The sequence below is a fragment of the Filicampus tigris genome, chromosome 5, assembly GCF_054856515.1.
Source record: "Filicampus tigris isolate MCC_2025a chromosome 5, RoL_Ftig_1.0, whole genome shotgun sequence".
Taxonomy (NCBI): domain Eukaryota; kingdom Metazoa; phylum Chordata; class Actinopteri; order Syngnathiformes; family Syngnathidae; genus Filicampus; species Filicampus tigris.
The window spans coordinates 21,027,070-21,045,000 of record NC_141221.1 but is presented as its reverse complement, the minus strand read 5'-3'; the positions used below and the strand labels follow the sequence as shown (position 1 = coordinate 21,045,000).

Genomic DNA, 17,931 nt, shown 5'->3' with positions numbered 1-17,931 from the left:
CCACAATCCTGCCTGTCATCCCTATTCCTTAACTGAAGATGCAGGCAGGCCACAACAGACTAGGCTGCTGACTCCTAATTATCTACTGTGCAGTCTGACAGGCAGGTCTGTAATGACTGTCACATCACATAAATGTTACTTTCTCTCAGGCCTCCTGCTGCCAAGAAAATTTGGCCCATTTACACTTAAGCTATTACTAATCTGAATATGTCAGGAAGATGGGTCAGACTTCTAAGGTGAAAAGACTGAGGCAAATTCTGCTGGTCAGTGTCTTTTTCAGTGTTTCAGAGGGTCACCTAATATGAAGGCTAAAAAATAAATAGAATATTAAGGCACAATAGTTAGGAGAGTACTCCACTACAAATAAAACAGTTAATGAAGCAGTACTATGGGTAACAAAACAATTTGTTTTGATATTCCACAGTCTATATAGGTGGACATAAATTAAATTGTTCAAAATTCAAATTTTTGATTGTCAAGGTGGCTGTTGGTCCATTTTTCATTCGAAGATTTAATGTAAGCTTTGTTTGAAGACTACTTTCACTGGCCAAAAATGGGTTCATCCTCTGTGACTCAGTTATCATATTGTCTGTCAGTCAGCCTGTATGTCCGCTGCGGTCAGGCCTATGTTGAAAGGAAAGGAGCATCAATTGTTTTGGTTTCACTCAAAGTCTTATGCAATAATATGATAAGAAGGATATCGTCACAATATAACGTTGGATTTCAGTGTGAGTTCAAAAAACGTGTTTGAGTATGAGTTACTGATTTTGACTGAGGTCTTTTGTTGTTGCCTTGTCTTTCTGAGTACAGTATTGTTCTAAGGACTTTCATTTGGAATAAATATATTGTGTATATGCATGTGTTTCCTTGCAAATATAAATGGGCAGTGATTGTATGATGTATAGATCATCATATAAATCAGGGGTGGGCAATCAGGATTGTTAGCCAGCTTCTGCAGGCCTTGCTGATTATATGATCATTTGAATCAGATGTGTTGCAATAGGGAGACATGCAGAAAACATGCAGAATAGCAGACCTCGAGGACCGAAATTGCCCACCCCTGATGGATATGCACGTCCCATGTGTGCCTGGTTTGTTTTTAGATGGATTGACGTTGCAGTTACTTCTGTCTAACAGTAGATGGCAAGACATCCACGGTCAGCATTTGTATGACCCAATTTAAAATGTGATATAATACGTCACCGGATACTGTCATGAAGTATAAACATCACGAGAGCATCAGTAACGTTAATATACCACACAATTTCACAACATTTTAGTAGTCTGCCAATGTGATTAATGCATATTTTCAGTAACAATTAATGAAGGACTTGCTTTAAATTGTTTTTTCCCCACAACATATGTGTGGGTGGCGGGGAAATAAAGAATAATTATATTCCTAATACTTAGAAGAAATTTCACAATTGCTATTGCTATCGGTTACATGTTAACAAAGTATCTGTCGATTATTTTGGAATAACCTTTGAAGGACCGCGGTGGTGAAGCCTACCACCATGAGTTTTGGGTGGGATTTCATTCATCTGAATAAATGCTGTAATTAATTCGGTAAGGACTGTGGCTATGAATAGCACTGTACTGCACTAATAATAATTAGCATTGTTCTGTATGGGAGGGAAGCAAATCTTTTATAAAGTCAAATTTGATATTAATTGGCGGTGAATGATTGGCAGGTGGTGTAAACCAATGGCATAAATCTCCAGCTATTGGATCGTCCAATAGCGCTAGAGGGCAGGTACAGTCCAGTCCAGTTCAGTTTTCGACAACGACGGTTGAGAAGTTTGGCTCTGAAACCTGAACGTTTGTCAGGCGATAAAATGTGAGTTTTAATCTTTATAATAAATTTTCACAAACGTTTTAACTTCACCGGCATACTGACATTGGTTAGTTAGTCCAGTAAATGCAAATTGCTGTTGCTAATTGTTGCCAAGTCAGCATCAGCGGCCTGGAAGTGTTTCCACAAGCTCGGAGCTCATTTTGCAAAATTCGCTGCGTGCTGGTTGTGGCAATTATTTGACAAGGTATGAGAAATGCGTGAAAGAGTATATTTATGTACTTAATAAAACTGAAAGACGGGGAAGGGATGGGATAATTAAAATTATGTGTGATGTTATGTGACGGCGGGGATTAAATATGGCGCCATGCGGCTAGGTTGGATGTGCTTCATCAATCATCATTTTTTAAAGAAAAATTGAAATTACATTATTTTCCATAATTGTTCAGCCCTAGCCACGTTTGCGATTCAGCCGCAGTTTGTAAGTAGTGGAGACTTGCAAAATAATGTGCTACAAGCATTCCTCAATAGAAACAACAAGATGATGTGGGCATACCATTTGGGCATTTCTGTCAAACTGAGCAGTGCACATGGAAGAGGATTAAAAGACTTAATCAACATGCATTATTGTGATTAGGGATGGGAATTTTGACTAATTTGCCCGCCGACTAGTCGCAAATTTTATTTGCGACTAGTCCATAAGGAAAAAAACTTTAAAATGGAAATGTGTGTATTTAGGGGCTATTTTAGCCCAAACATTCTTGAATAAAGATGAACAATTGAAAGAGAAATACATTTCTGATACATTTTCCAATGCAATGCATTTATTATGAATAATGTAATGAGTAATGGTACCGACTCCCAGGCCAGCAGGGTCTCATTCGCTAGCACCATGTAAGGCTAGGGTCACACAGCAGGCAAATGCGACCCAGATTGCATTTTTTTTTGCCCATATGCGACCTGTATCTGATTTTTTTATGAAAAAATAACTGGCTCAATTCCGATTTATTCAAATGCGACCTGGGTCGCTTTCATATGTGGTCCTAGATTGGATACGTATCCGATCTTTTCCAATGCGTTCGTGGTCTGAACGGCCAGGTCGCATATGGAGGGAGAAATTCTCTCTCTTGGTGCTCAGCATGTTTACAGAAGCAGAGGCATGTGGAACAAGATGCGTGATACTTAATGCCACGTTTAACCGACTAGTAAAATACAAAACGTGTAATAAATCGTAGACGGTTAAACGACTAGTCGCGCACATCCCTGATTGTGATCGGGTCAAAATGTCTACCTTTGGGCAAATTCTTACCTTATATTGAATAAACCGTGTAGCCCTGCATGTCACATAAAAGTTGTTGTAAACAAGTTTTGGGGCAAACACTGCCATTTATTAGTTCTTAACCCCCTAGTACAGGGGTGGCCAAGTCCGGTCCTCAAGAGCCACTAACCAGCCTGTTTTAGGTTTATCCCTACGGCAACACACCTGATTCAAATTATCAGCTCAGCTAATAATTTGAATCAGGTGTGTTGTCAGCTCAGCTGATAATTTGAATCAGGTGTGTTGCCGTAGGGATAAGCCTAAAACGGGCTGGATTGTGGCTCTTGAGGACCGGACTTGGCCACCCCTGCCCTAGTATGATATGGCACAGCCCAAAGTGACAGTTTACTGACTCAGATTGCTTGTTCTATTGGTGCAGTGGATCCCACTTACAGTTATGCAGATTTAAAGGGGAAGACAACCCAAACATTTTTTTTTTCAAGAATGTTTGATGCATGCCCACTAGGGATGGGAACGATAATCGTTTTTTTCGATGCATTGTTCGTTTTATTAAAAAGATTATGTATCGATTCAGAGTTATTAATAATCGATGTTTAAAGTATACATTTAAAAAAAAAAACGAAAAAGATGTGCAAGCGGTTACATACGTTTGTACGTCAGATGTCTGCGCCGAGGCTTACGTGACAAGATGGCGGAACAAGCAAAACCTCACACGAGCGGCGCAATCCTCGTGAAAAGCATCAGTTTGGAGACATTTCATTTCTTTATGAAGTGTGAGACGAGGATAAAAATATTCCGGGAACCCAACAAACATGACACGCTACCACCCAGAGTTGAGTGCGGCGAAAGGCGGACCCATCGGATCTTAAAAACAACCGACCGACTCTGCCAGGTGCTCTAACAACTCTTCCACCAAACTTCGAAAGAGCAAGATAAATGACCATATCCATTACACAATACATTGCATTTGCGCCCTTAATTGATTGTGAAAGGATGGGGCTTTTGCGGCATGATGCAGACAGTGACACTGTATCCACGATATTAAACTACCGTCGCGTAGTACAATAACATCAGAGCATGTAGATTCTTTTCTCACACAAAAACCTAGAATATGCACACCTTCGCAAGCTTAGCAGTTAAGTCTGTTATTTTTTATGACAAAATATTAGGGATAGACCGATATGCTTTTTTTCAGGGCCGATTATTAGCAGTCAAGGCGGCCGATAACCGATATTTGAAGCCAATATTTGTTTGTAGAAAAAAGGGGTAAAATGGTGTCATATTTATGAAAAATAAAAACTCCAACACTTGATTTCGTTTAAATGCCTTTAAGGCCATGTTTATTAAACAACTTTAGTGATTTACTAGATGTTAAAGCTTTTCTAGATCTGAAAAATAGACAACTTTGTTTTAAGTCTCACAAAAAAGTGCAGGGAGCTAGCTCCCAGGCTCAGTTGCATGTCTTATAATTCAATGAAAACAGACATCTCCTTACAATAAATGTTTTTCTAAAAATCCACTATAACTGAAATGTTTATCCTTCACACATCTCTGTTTTAAAGTTCAAAAACATAAAAGTGAATCCTCAACGCAGCTACTAGCCAGAAAGATAAGCATGTTTCCTTTTTGACAAAACTTTATTTAGCAAATACAAAGTTACAACACAGAATACACAAAAATACCATAAGAAAAAGGACAGTGATTTCAAATAATTTCTTGACAGAGTACTCTAAAAAAAGTTCTGATGGGTATTCAAAGGTCCAAGTCCACTGTGTGCCAGCGATAGTTTTTTTTTTTCTTTCTTTTCGCAAGTAGACCAGTATTTGTTTTACTACGGCATCACTGTTTATCATAATGTTTTTTTCATGTACATAGTACACCTGGTATTCCACATAACAACACATGCAATGAAAATTATTGTTTGGAAAAAGTCTTTTTCTTTGGCATGTTTCCAAGACCGGACTTTCAGATGCAGTACTTTGTCGTCAATTTTTGCATCATGTACAGTATTTGGAGCGGTGGTTGTTTTAAAGTGCTCTATGAATAAAGTTGAGTTTAGCTTTTCATGACATGGCTTACACACAGACACGCACACACTGGCACTCACATCTTACTTTTATCACCATTTACCTATATTATAAGCAACTTTACTTCTCTTAGGAGCCATGTCGTTCACAAAGCAAATTAACTGTTGTGACATTGGGGGAGTGGTTAGCTTGAGCCGCAAAGCAGCTTACTGTGGTGAGCAGAACTGCCCCTTGTGTTTATATGACATAGAAGGGCTCATAGTGAGTTATAGTAGACTGACATTTACAGAAATGACGGTGAAGTCTATTGCATTACCTTGAACTACTAACACGCCGATTCCCATCGTGTATGTGCCTGGCTCGCCCAAGAGACACAGACAGAGAGCGAGCAGGGAGCACACACGCAGCTTTACGCTGATTGGCTGTTACGCACTGCACTGAAGGAACCAATCAGATGGTGCTTTGGACGGGCCGATCTGCCAATGCAGGCAGGACCAGTGGTGCAGCAAACAGAGAGAGAGAAGCACGCTGCAGCAAGCACGAATCAAGCAGTTTTTAATTTATCGGCCTTAAAATGAAAAAAAAAAGGCAGATGGCGATAATCGCCAAAATGCCAAATACCGGCCCTGATAATGGGCCCGGCCGATAATCGTCCATCCCGACAAAATATGCTGTTGGTTTATATTTTGAATAGGACTGCCATGATTAGTCGACTAATCACGATGAAATAACATTTTTAATTTAACAATTTTAATCGTCGACGTGTCGTTTATTTATATATTTGTTTATTTGGCACATTATTTTTCGTTCAAGACTGCCGCGTCTCGCTCTTCTCCCGCTAGCTGTTTTCCTTTCTGCAACGCACATGCGCAGTGGTGGTAATCCGTGTGGTGTAAACAGAAGCATTGTGGGTAAAGTAGTGTAAGCCTTACACTGTAAGGGCTAATTCATGTTGGCAACAGAGTCCGAAAGTTGCGGCGCATTTCACCAAATATACTCAATACAATGCAAACCTCATCCATCCATCCATCCATCCAGCCATCCATTATCTATACCTCTTTATCCTCACGAGGGTCGCAGGGGTGTTGGAGCCTATCGCAGCTGCCCTTGAACTGGTTGCCAGCCAATCACAGGGCAAATTACAATATCGTTTAAAAGAAAAGAAAATACGTGCTACTGTACATTAGGTTAAATAAAAGCAACACAGTAATGTCAATCAGAAGATGCATATTGCACTTTCAAGTATTAAAATACAGGTTACGCTAAATCAGATTAAGTTTAAATATGTTTTTTACGTTTTTATAGGAGAAGTTACAGACATTTGTTACAACAAATGCTGTCATTGGCACTTTTTAAAATGTGTGTTGACACAAGTCAAAGTGGGAAATTTAAATCCTTGCTCTTCCTTGAGTTCTGCAATTGCTTTAAAAAAGGTACCAGTGTTTTGGATGAACTATAAAATGTAAGCCATTGTAGTGATTCATCGAATCGAATTGTAGGCCTTTGAATCGGAAATCAGTCGAATCGCGGGCCTCGGAATCGGATCGAATCGTGAAGTACCCATAGATTCCCACCCCTAATGCCCACTAGCTGAAACAAGGCATTCTGATTAGTATTGCATTTGCAGAATATGGGTTAAGAAGCAAAATCTACCAAGTATTAGCCACCTCAAGGGGCGGCTATTTTGTCACTTCTGTCAACTGAAAATGACATCACAGTTGCTCAGGGCTCGGATAAAGACCAATCATGGCTCAGCTTCAGAAAACAGGTGAGCTGTGATTGGTCGTTACTTTAAGAATGTAAATCTTAGAACATTAAGATTTATTAACAGGAATTTCTCCCCTTTTCACTGCAGTTCCCACAAAAAATTTCGAGTGGACAAAATGGATCCAAACAGGCCATCTGACTTCAGTAATATGGCGGGCATCCCTTGGCCGGGACGCAGTAGAGGGCTTGACGTAGGACGAGCCAGAGGTTTTTTTACTCCTGCTAATGTCCTACAAGGACAAGGATCCGGTATACCCGCTTATGACCCTTTAGGTGGACGAGGTAGAGGGCTTCTGTCTGAGGATGGTGGACTTGTACGAGCAAGAGGGGGGCTCTTTCCCTCAACAGAACCCAAGATAGGCATTTCAAGAGGTGCAGTCCTGCCCAGCACGGAGATTCGGAAGGAATTTGCAGAAGAATTCACCAGGAAAGAGGTAAAAAAAAAAAGTGTTTTGTCTCTATCGTTTAACAAAATGCCTATATTCTATTTACTTTGTGCATAGGTTGATTCCCCACCACTTGGTCAAGGCGCTACACTGGTGTCATTGTTCAGAGGAATAGGCTTTGAACCCTCAGTGACCTCAAGAGGAAGAGGAACATTGCCAGTTGGTGTGTACATAACTGCCGCTCCAGGATTTTGTAGTGGTGGAGGGAAACATTTTTTTATTTTTTTTCCCCCAACCGCCAACCAAAAATGTGATTAAATTTGTTGCAATATACTATTTCATAGTACAAACAAAACAAAAAATAGTTAAAGATTTTTTTCCCCTGTTGCATTGATTGTGCAGACCAATAAATTACCCATATTATATATATGTATATATATATATATATATATATATATATATATATATATATATATATATATATATATATATATATATATACACCCATATTGAAGAAAACAAATCATTTGGGATTAACGTTAAATGAAAACAAAATTAAAAATCAATACACGTGGTTATTTTTAGTTTTCTTTAGCATGGTGCTTTTTCCTAATTTAGTCCTGATTTTACTACCTTCTGTATTTTAAAAAAAAAATGCTTGGTGCCAAAGAAGAGTAAAATGTGATAAGTATTTCTTTTTGTATTTATTAGATAGTTTCATAGGATTAGTGAAACTCTGCATTGTGTAGAGTTTTGGTTTCTTTTGAAAATGCACTAAACAATTGCAGCCAAAACCTATAAGGTCACAATATTGACTTCAATTTAAAGTGTAGCATCATTTATGAACATCCCAGAACTGCTGGTACAAGCTGCAAAGCTTAATCAAAGTTGAATGTTGTACCATCTCATTAATTTGTACATGCATAAAGAATCGAGCTGTAAACTATGGTTGTATAAGAGAAGCTGCTTGCTGGTGCGACATGCTGCAAATATATACGTTCCGATTAGTTGTCTAATCACGACTACTGATGGTGATTAGTCGACTACCAAACTAATCGTTTGTAGCAGCCCTAATGTCCACAGTAGCATGCCGCTGAGAGTGTGTGTGGGGGATAAGAGCCCTGTAAAAAATTTTACAGTTTTGACTATTGTTCAAGCTTCTGTTGCGAACTTATCTTAGCATAGCTTGCTCCAAAGCGCATCTACAAGGCTAAACTGTGACGGACTGTGAATCAAACGTGATTTGATTAGTGTCTGAAATTGGTAAGGACCAAGGACCCAGGTTAACCCAGTAAATCCCAAAACTTGTGACAATAACATAAAATAAATATGATAAAGAGATAAGGGTAATGCTTATTCAAGGTCTCAATGTGTGCAAAGTTACAAGGCATCAAAGGTGTATCAGAGAATGAAAATGCAGAAGGCTTGAATTTCACATTTACAAGGTAATTTTGTACAAGACTAAAAGAATAGTGTTCAAGAATTGTGTTGACCATACATGGATGAATGGGCATAAGGCTTTGACGATAGTCTTTAGTAGTTGAATACCTTTTGAAATCATTGAACAATGGTTTTATTCATCGTGATTTCATTTTTAATCAAAAATAATTATGAATATTTTTTTCCATCATCGTCCACCCCTAAATAATTTATAATGGATGTCAACTATATGCGGCTTGTTGCTTTTTGTGGGCTGGCCTGGTCCCAATCCCCCGCGAATAGCAGGGGACCACTGTACTCCGTAAAAGGACAGAACTGGTGGCAAACGCATTGCAAATTTCTTTGGAAGTTTACAGATTACCCATATCTATTCACATTTTAATTGTCAAAATTGAATTCAATTATTTTTGCAGAAAGAGAAGTAGTCGGGGAGGTGGAAGAGTTAAAGCAGCCAAGTCCGGATGTTGATGTTGTAGCCAGTAGCCCACAGACAAAGGGCCACCAACAAGCAGTGATCGGCAGAGGGAGAAGGTATGACTGACATGGTGCCGTACTCTCAATCACCTACCTATGATGGGATAATCTATAGTGCACCCCCCCTTCACATTTTGTACATGTGAAGGGGGTGCATCAGCTTCCCACAGGACTGGAATGTATTTGCAGTGGTGGGTATCCAGCAGCAGGCAGCGGTGAGGGATTTGGCGTGCACGGTGGATCGGTTGATCACATTTTAAAAGTCAAAGAATGAACACAGGAAATATTATTTATGTATTGTCAGTAGTATTCAGTGACTGGTAGAACATTACTGTGAATGCTCTTATCTTTGTTTGGTGGTTTTGCTAATGTAAAATAGGTACCTTGGCTCAGCAAAGGTTGGAAAACACTGGCCTCATCATTCCTCTCCAAAGTAAAGGCTCAAGTTACTAAAGAAGTCATGGAGGAGTGATTTTATATTATGTACTAAACCTACTCGGCGAAATAGGCAAGCGAAAAAAATTGCCTCCAAACACAAACGCGCCACTAGTTACCCAACTGTGCAGGCGATTTTTGCAGTTTTTCACTGACAAGGTTGCTACAGCTAGGGCTCTCGTTTTGAATGCCACATTTGACCCCTGTCCACCCACGATCTTGTTCTGCAGTGTTTGATTCCTTTGAGGCGGTTTCCATGACATTTTTGGTGGATGTGGTTTGCCAAATCAAACCATGTGGCTCCCATTATGACTCCATTCCTCACTTCTTTATGGAGGTTCTCCCAAGTGTTGGTGAATCTGTTTTGGCCATTATCAACGACAGCCTCGCTTCTGGTGTAGTCACCCAACATTTTAAACATGCTGTAGTGCAACCCCTGCTTAAGAAACCTGGCCTTGATCAAGGTGTGCTGTCAAATTTTAGACCCATTTCCAAGCTGCCTTTTGGACTGCGTAGAGGACGTCATGTTTGATAACGTCAATGCCTTACTCCTCTGTGATGTCTCCACCAGCCAACCACGCCCATGGTGCTGGCTGGCTTTGGCTGTGCTTTTGACACCATCCATCTTATACAGTATTACAATACATAATCAAATCACTAGGCTTCCATCCTCCACTCTTGGGGTTGTGATGTTAAATATTCAATGTTTTGTTTTTGTTTTTTGCTGCCTGAAGACTTGACCCTTGTGTGATGTTCGTATTTTTGTTACTCAGCCAGTGTTGATGGGTCCACCAGACCCGCTAGAGGTTTGGGTTTTCAAAGCAACACAATCAAATGATTTTCTGTTAAAATACTCAACAGATGTTTACAACATCACAATTGCAAGTCATATGAACAGCAAACATTATTTGTCTTTACCTTTGTTATATCACATTTATGAATCGTGCTACTCGTTTTTTTTTTTTGTTTGTTTTTTTCAAAATAAAATGTCATTAAAAAAAAAAAAATCCCATAACAGTGTCTTATCACCATCAGAAAGCTTCTGATAACAGTTGGCCAGTGGCCACTCACCTTCTCACATAAGGCGATGTTGTCTAGACTCCCAGCGATGCCAACTGCGGCAGCCTGAATTGCATGGCAGTCAAGGAAGATACACGTGTGGATAAATTGAAGTCCCATTCAATTTAATGGGCCGGCGAAGTGCGAACTGCTTGTACGTTTTTACCACAAGCTTATTATTTCATCCAATGGAACATTATTCATTCATTCATTATCCATACCGCTTATCCTCACAAGGGTCGCGGGCATGCTGGAGCCTATCGCAGCTGTCTTTGGGCAGTAGGCGGGGGACACCCTGAATTGGTTGCCAGCCAATCGCAGGGCACACAGAGACAAACATCCGCACTCACAATCACACCTAGGGGCAATTTAGTCCAATCAACTTACCATGCATGTTTTTTGGAATGTGGGAGGAAACCGGAGTACCCGGAGGAAACCCACGCAGGCACGGGGAGAACATGCAAACTCCACACAGGGAGGCCGGAGCCAGGATCGAACCCACGACCTCTGAAGTGTGAGGCGGACGTGCTAACCAGTCGACCACCGTGCCGCCCCAATGGAACATATGAAATTATAAATCTAGTCAAGTTATGGTCCAAAATATTATACTGTATATGTACCGTACTTTATATTGCTTGACAGCCATGGCACATGGCTCTCGCTGACCCGAAAGTGGATTTCTCGTGTGTGCTGTGCTGCTGCATCCTTCCTCGCTCCCTCCGGCAGATGATTTTTTAAAAAATATATTTGGGATTTGTTTATTTTTTTCTTGGCTGGCTTTAGATATCACTCAACACCAAACTTGAAAGGAGTCACGTGGTTGGTTGGCCTGAGCTCACATGTAGCACAAGCATGGCAAGTTCACGGACTGTCTTAATTTCGATATGAATATCTCGAATGTTCATATCCAATACATTACATACACAATACAATAAATATATAAATGCTCTTGATGATAACGATATATCGCCCTCGTGACAACACTAGTAACAATACAATTTTCAATCAAGTGTTGCTGGAATCATTTTCGTTACAGCAGAGAGTAACAAACGAGCAGCAAATTAATTGTTAAGGTATTACAGGTTGGACCCCAAAGCAATAACAGAGCAAAAGCAAAATTCCATAGTATTTTTTGTTCAACGTTACATTTTCCCATGTGATTTTTGTCTTAAGTTTTGATGTACAGTTGGGGTGTAATTGAAGTTACAAGGTACCGATTTCTTGTTCACTAGATATTTTTCCTGCTGTTTATAAAGTGTTATTTTTGCCGGGTTATCCCTATGAGTTACACTAATGGCTGGCATGGCCTGTGAACTGTTTCAGCTTTCTTGGCCAAGTAACTTCCCCTACCATCATGGTAGGAGTTGGAAGAGCACCAATGACTGCGCTTGGACAGGGACAAGGTTGCCCTTTACCTCTTTCTTCCTTTCCTCTGGAAAGTGTTCAGGCCGGTTCACTTACCTCTGAGGTGACAGCATGCGATCCCACGAAGATCTCCGGCACAGGTAATAAGATATGGTCTCTTTACCATATTTTGCCACCCTCCGTCTGCGACCTAGGCACTCTCCGGGCATCGTCCCTGGTCTTACTCATAAAATAAACATATTCCATCCCCGTCCGTCCTCGTACTTTTAAAACGCTTCCATCCTTTATTTCATCAGTCCATCCCACAAAAAAGGCGAAATTAGCTCACCTGTTTTCTGAAACTGAGCCATGATTGGTCGATATCTGAGCCCTCAGGGCATCTGTGATGTCATTTTCAGTCGACAGAAGTGACCCCTGGTAAAAAACGGATGGATTTTACAACTTAACTCATCATTACACTAATAAAAGGAAATACCTGTATAACAATTTGCTTTGCCAATTTCGTCTTGTATGTATTCCAACAACAATTTACAGAAAAATATGGCATATTTTAGAGATAGAGTTAGAGATAGAGTTCAAATTGCGATTAATTACGATCAATTATTTTTTAAGCTGTGATTAATTCGATTATATATATGTGTGTGTGTGCGTGTGTGTATTTTGTGGTGGAGTGGCATGGCTCACTGGTAGAGTGGTCGTCTCCCAACCCAGGGGTTGTGGGTTCGATCCCTGGCTGTTGCGACCAGTCGAAGTGTTCTTGAGCAAGATACTGAACCCCAGTTGATCCTGATACTGCACCATCAGTATGTAGATGTGATGTTAGTGTGAAGCGCTTTGAGTGCCTTCACCCATTAAGGCCTAATGCATCTGGCGAAACAGCTCTCTAAAACCTAAGAGTGACTTTAGAATCACCCTCTAAAACCTGAAGTGAAAATAATTGATATCTCAGCCCCTGTAGCAGACAGGAACATCATTCCAAAAGAATTTGAGAGCTTAGACGTGGCTTTCCTACAGGCCTGAGTTTATTATTATAGTTTATTATTATTTACTGTTTTCAATCGAAAATGTAAAAACAAAGTGTTTGTGCAGGAGAAGCACTATTTTTAATTAGAAAATAGAGTGGAAATGACTATTCTCTATTCTGTTACAAAGCCATCAACATCATCATTGTCTACAAACACATATCTTAACCATATATCAAGATTGACTGGTTCGAAGTCCAAGCATGTCGTATATATCACTACCGTCACTTTTTTCAGAGCTCCCGCGATCGTGTGCGTCCGCCGTTATTGCTTCAAAAAATTCCGGGACATCCTCCGAGGGCTCACAACAGTCACGTGTATAGTTGATGAATTTCATTGGCTAAGGGACCAAGAATTGGTTAAAAAAAGAATGACTTGTCCACTTTCCCCGGCTATAAAAGTAGAAACACGCAACAGAGCTCCCAGCTGAAAGACCATTTAACATTTGGTCTATTTTTTTTTTTTTTTGAACAAGGGTTGATGAAACTGTAAATTACTATCTTTTCCTCTACTCCAGTTATCCTAAATTAGGTTATAATACCCCCACCCATTACCACATAAGTTATTCATCCATCCATTATCCGAACCGCTTATCCTTACAAGGATCGCGGGCGTGCTGGAGCCTGTCCCAGCTCTCTTTGGGCAGTAGGCGGGGTACACCCTGAACTGGTTGCCAGCCAATCACAGGGAAAATTGCAACACACAACAGTAAAAAAATATATACAACTGCAATCGTTACACTAATAAAAGGCAATACCTGTATAACAATTTGCTTTGCCAATTTTGTTTAGGAATTGTGTCCATCACTCAAGAGGTGCAAGGCCCCTCGGCTATTGTACCAGGAAAGAAAGAACTGAAAGTGGAGGCAGTCCGGTAAGATTACTATTTTTGCCTCTAACCCTTGTTACGAGTAAGAATCTTAATAGCTGTCTCTTTGGTAGGGTTGGTCATTGTTTGAATTTAGGCGATTCTGATTCATGTTCCTCAATTTGATTCTGGTTCCTAACGGTTCTCAATTCTGATTTTTTTGTTTTTTGTTTTTTTTTGTGCGCACGTGTGTGTTTTCTACTGTTTATGAATTTACCTATGATTTTTTCCAATGGTTATTTTTTACAAATATATTATCAAACCTATGAGCTTGAATTATCCACAAGAAAGCTTTATTTTGGAGAACCTCAAGGAAATTCAATACAATAATGCAGCATATAGCTTGCTACTTAACACCCATTAATTGGCTACCCAAGTGTGCAAATAAAAAGAAAATCCTGTGCTTGATGTGGGCATGAAACATATTTCATTTGTATAATCAGCCGACTCTGACTGTTGTGCGGTCCGTATCACTTGGCTGAGGGTCGGATTCGGAGCTGGCGACGAATGGCATGGCTGCTTGTTACCTGTTATGGAACGACGCGTCATTCTCTCCACCAAAGCCACTGGATCGCCGTCATCTTTAGACAAGGTGGCTTTTTATCTAACCCCACAAAAAGGAATCGTCAAGGGACAGCAGTCTTACTTTTTTCATTTTGCCTCCATTTTCTTTCTGACCTCTCTCAACACGGCCACTCCACAACCTGCCTCCATGTTGGCCTGCCTCTGAAACCTGCTCCTGGCTGATCACTATCACCTGCTGTCCGTTTTTTTTTTTTCTCAATGTTTTACATGGCAGACCAGCCTGATCTCTAGTCAGAAGCCGAGTAAAGGCCTAGATAGACCAGGCCAACGTTGGCCAACAGTGACTAACGCTTACCTCCTGTAGCGTAGGGCCAGCTGTCGGCACGTCACGCTGGAAAAATACACCGCAACGACAGACAGCGACGCTGTACATTAAAGTACCTTTTGCGCATGCTTGAGATGTAATACCCTTTCATACCATCGGCGGCAGTAGTCAATATTCCTCATGGTTAGGAATAGGGATGTGCGCGACTAGATGTTTAACCGTCTACGATTTATTAAACGTTTTGTATTTTACTAGTCGGTTAAACGTGGCATTAAGTATCACACATCTTGTTCCACACGCCTCGGCCTCTGTAAACATGCTGAGCACCAAGAGAGAGAATTGCTCCCTCCCTCTAACCGCCATTTCAATATGCTGAAACGGCCACAGATGCTTCCTGACAGCACAACAAAACGACTATATCTAATATTTTGTATGACCTCCATAGGCTTAGAATGAAGTTGTCAGTCTTTTTCTCAGGGTCTACTTAGTTGTGCAACACGGTCTTCAATTAATTTAATCTTGTTTGCATTCAATGGCCCCCATTTGTGGTATCACCGTCTTTTCCGGACTGTAAGTCGATCCGGAGTACAAGTCGCCATAAAATGCATAATAAAAGGGGGAAAACCATATATAAGTCGCACTGAAATATAAGTCGCATTTTTGGAGGAAATTGTGCACTTAGTACGCATCATTTCCACCGAGCTATGATGCTACATGTAGCATACAAGAAAGTTATGGTAAGGTAACTTTAAACTCACCAAAAGGATTGTAGATCGCTTAAATAAGTCTTTTATTCATCCCCGACCATGTAGAATGTTTCCAAGTCTCCAAAAGTATTTATGTATTCGTCGTAATTATGTCTTCCTCTCCTCTCTGCTGAGTGTGCTCCTCATTACGTGTGTGGCTGCATGATGCAATACCCCTGCCAGAGGTAGGCAACTGCCTGTTTGTGGTTCGTTCTTATTCAAGCATCGTCTGTAAGTAACTTAGACAATTGTGTGTACCGGTAATGACCATGCAACATTTATATAGTAGCTGAATTGTGGCTGATTGTACTGTTGTTGACTGAACATACTAATCGCTATCGCTAATGCTAATCACGGTTGCTAATCGTTAGCCTGTCTGCCTGTTTGTGGTTTATTCTTGTTCAACCATCGTCTGAAACTAACTTAGACAATTGTATGTAATGGCATTTATATATGAGCTGAATTGTGGATGATTTTAGGTTGTTGACTCAACATACTAATCGCTATCGCTAATGCTAATTGCGATCGCTAATCATTAGCATAGGCTCATCGTGTTCATGTCTATGAAAATACATGTGTATGTAATGCATAGATTGATAGTATTTTCTGTTTGTTGTGCAGTTTCACAATAGAAACAGGCAACTTCGCTGCACACCTGGATTCAGTGGAGTTTGTTTGTGAATGTTTAGCTGTTTGGATAAGCTGGCTTCCTCGACTAGCAAGGCCTGTTAGTTTAACAAAACATTAGACTTTAACCGTTTAAGATATTCATGCATTTTAATAGCTTTTAGGATGTATCTTGTGTTACAATAACATGTGAAATGATATAGAAGTAATTGTCATGGCTTGTTAGTGCTGACTGTATTTATGATGTTTTGTCACCCTCTGCAGGCGCATTAGCGCTAAAGTGCCTGCAGAAGGAGGCAAAACATAAGTCAGCACTAACTACTCATGACAGTAATGTGTTAATAATTTCACACATAAATCGCTCCAGAGTATAAGTCGCACCCCCGGCCAAACTATGGAAAAAAAAAAGTGTGACTTCGGAAAATACGGTATTTTGTAGTATAGTATCCTATAGAAAATCTTGATTCTGAAAGGAAACTAAAGGTGTTCTTGTTGGGGTGTACTCATTTATGCTGGGCGCTGTATATTCATATTGAATTATTGCCGTATTGGCATATATATATTTTTCCAATATTGTGCAGCCCTACAAAATTCAGTGTTGGGCAATCAAATCAACGTTTGGTGCTATTGAATCAATACTATATTTTTGTGTGTCCATTTTCTTGGTCAGCATGCCGCTCAACAAGGCTGGATCAAAAGGAACTCCTGTAACTATTGGTTCCAATCATATTCCAATTCACTGCAAGAACAAAGCAGTGTATCAGTACCATGTGACATTCACGTAAGTAACACTGATCCCTGCCTTTTTTTTTTCTTCAGCAGACAATCAACCAGAACAGCTTTAGTGCAAAAATAAATGTTTTTGTACACTCTAATTCTACAAGTATAATGAAAAACTCCTATTACATAGTGTTTATCGTACTTTGATGATGTTCTATGACAACATGTAAATCCGCTTTAGGATGACTGACCTTGTATTCTCTATTCTCCACTTTCTTATTCGCCTATAAATGTGTCTGTGAAAATATTTGTGAGAATTTGTATGTCCACTGTTTTTCCAGACCAAATGTTGAATCCATGTCAATGCGTTTTGGGATGTTGAAAGACCACCGCTTGACCACAGGAGAAGTTATAGCTTTTGATGGCTCTATACTGTACCTTCCCCTCCAACTGAAGAATGTAGGTATCTAAGAATTTAAGACTTGTATACAAAGCAGCACAGTGTGCTATGTTCTGCCGATATAGTGTTCACTTTCTCGACTAAGGACATCAAATGCTCGACTATCTTGTGTCTTACAAGATTGTCCTGTAAGATTATCCTTTGGTCTAAGGCAGGCATGTCCAAAGTCTGGCCCGCAGCCTCTGGCATAAAATTAATAATGTGTCAGTCGTCAGTACTGTTGCCCACAGTACAAAATACACGTGTAAAAAGAAGAGACTTGTTGTAGCAAAGAAAGAAAGTTGACAGAGAGTGCCATTGCTTCCAAGACAAGTGGAAATTGGCAGATTTTTTTTTCACTGAAATACAAAACAAATGTATCTGCCTAATTCGCTTAGAGACTGTGGCTGTTTTCAAGAGTCACTACTAGACACAACAAACAAATTACGGCAACATAACTGGTAATGAATGCCGCAAAAAAATATATATATGTATATGTATGTATATATATGTATATGTATATATATATGAATATGTATGTATATATGTATATGTGTGTGTATATATATGTGTGTGTGTGTATATATATATATATATATATATATATATATATATATATATAAGGCAACTAGAAGC

The 17,931-nt window shown here is 39.9% G+C and overlaps 1 protein-coding gene across 3 annotated transcripts in view; it reads left to right on the top strand.

The window, feature by feature from the left end:
- Positions 1-1,680: 1,680 nt before the first annotated feature.
- The window catches only part of piwil2 (piwi-like RNA-mediated gene silencing 2), a 38,257-nt gene continuing 22,006 nt past the window's right edge, over positions 1,681-17,931 (top strand). For all 3 annotated transcript variants that reach the window (XM_086030904.1, XM_086030905.1, XM_086030903.1), the window contains exons 1-8: positions 1,681-1,837; positions 6,954-7,299; positions 7,369-7,474; positions 9,105-9,222; positions 11,983-12,164; positions 13,838-13,919; positions 16,807-16,917; positions 17,198-17,315. In XM_086030904.1, coding sequence (XP_085887030.1) covers positions 6,982-7,299; positions 7,369-7,474; positions 9,105-9,222; positions 11,983-12,164; positions 13,838-13,919; positions 16,807-16,917; positions 17,198-17,315 — 1,035 coding nt within the window. In that variant the 5' untranslated portion in view covers positions 1,681-1,837; positions 6,954-6,981. The remainder of the gene's footprint in view (positions 1,838-6,953; positions 7,300-7,368; positions 7,475-9,104; positions 9,223-11,982; positions 12,165-13,837; positions 13,920-16,806; positions 16,918-17,197; positions 17,316-17,931) is intronic.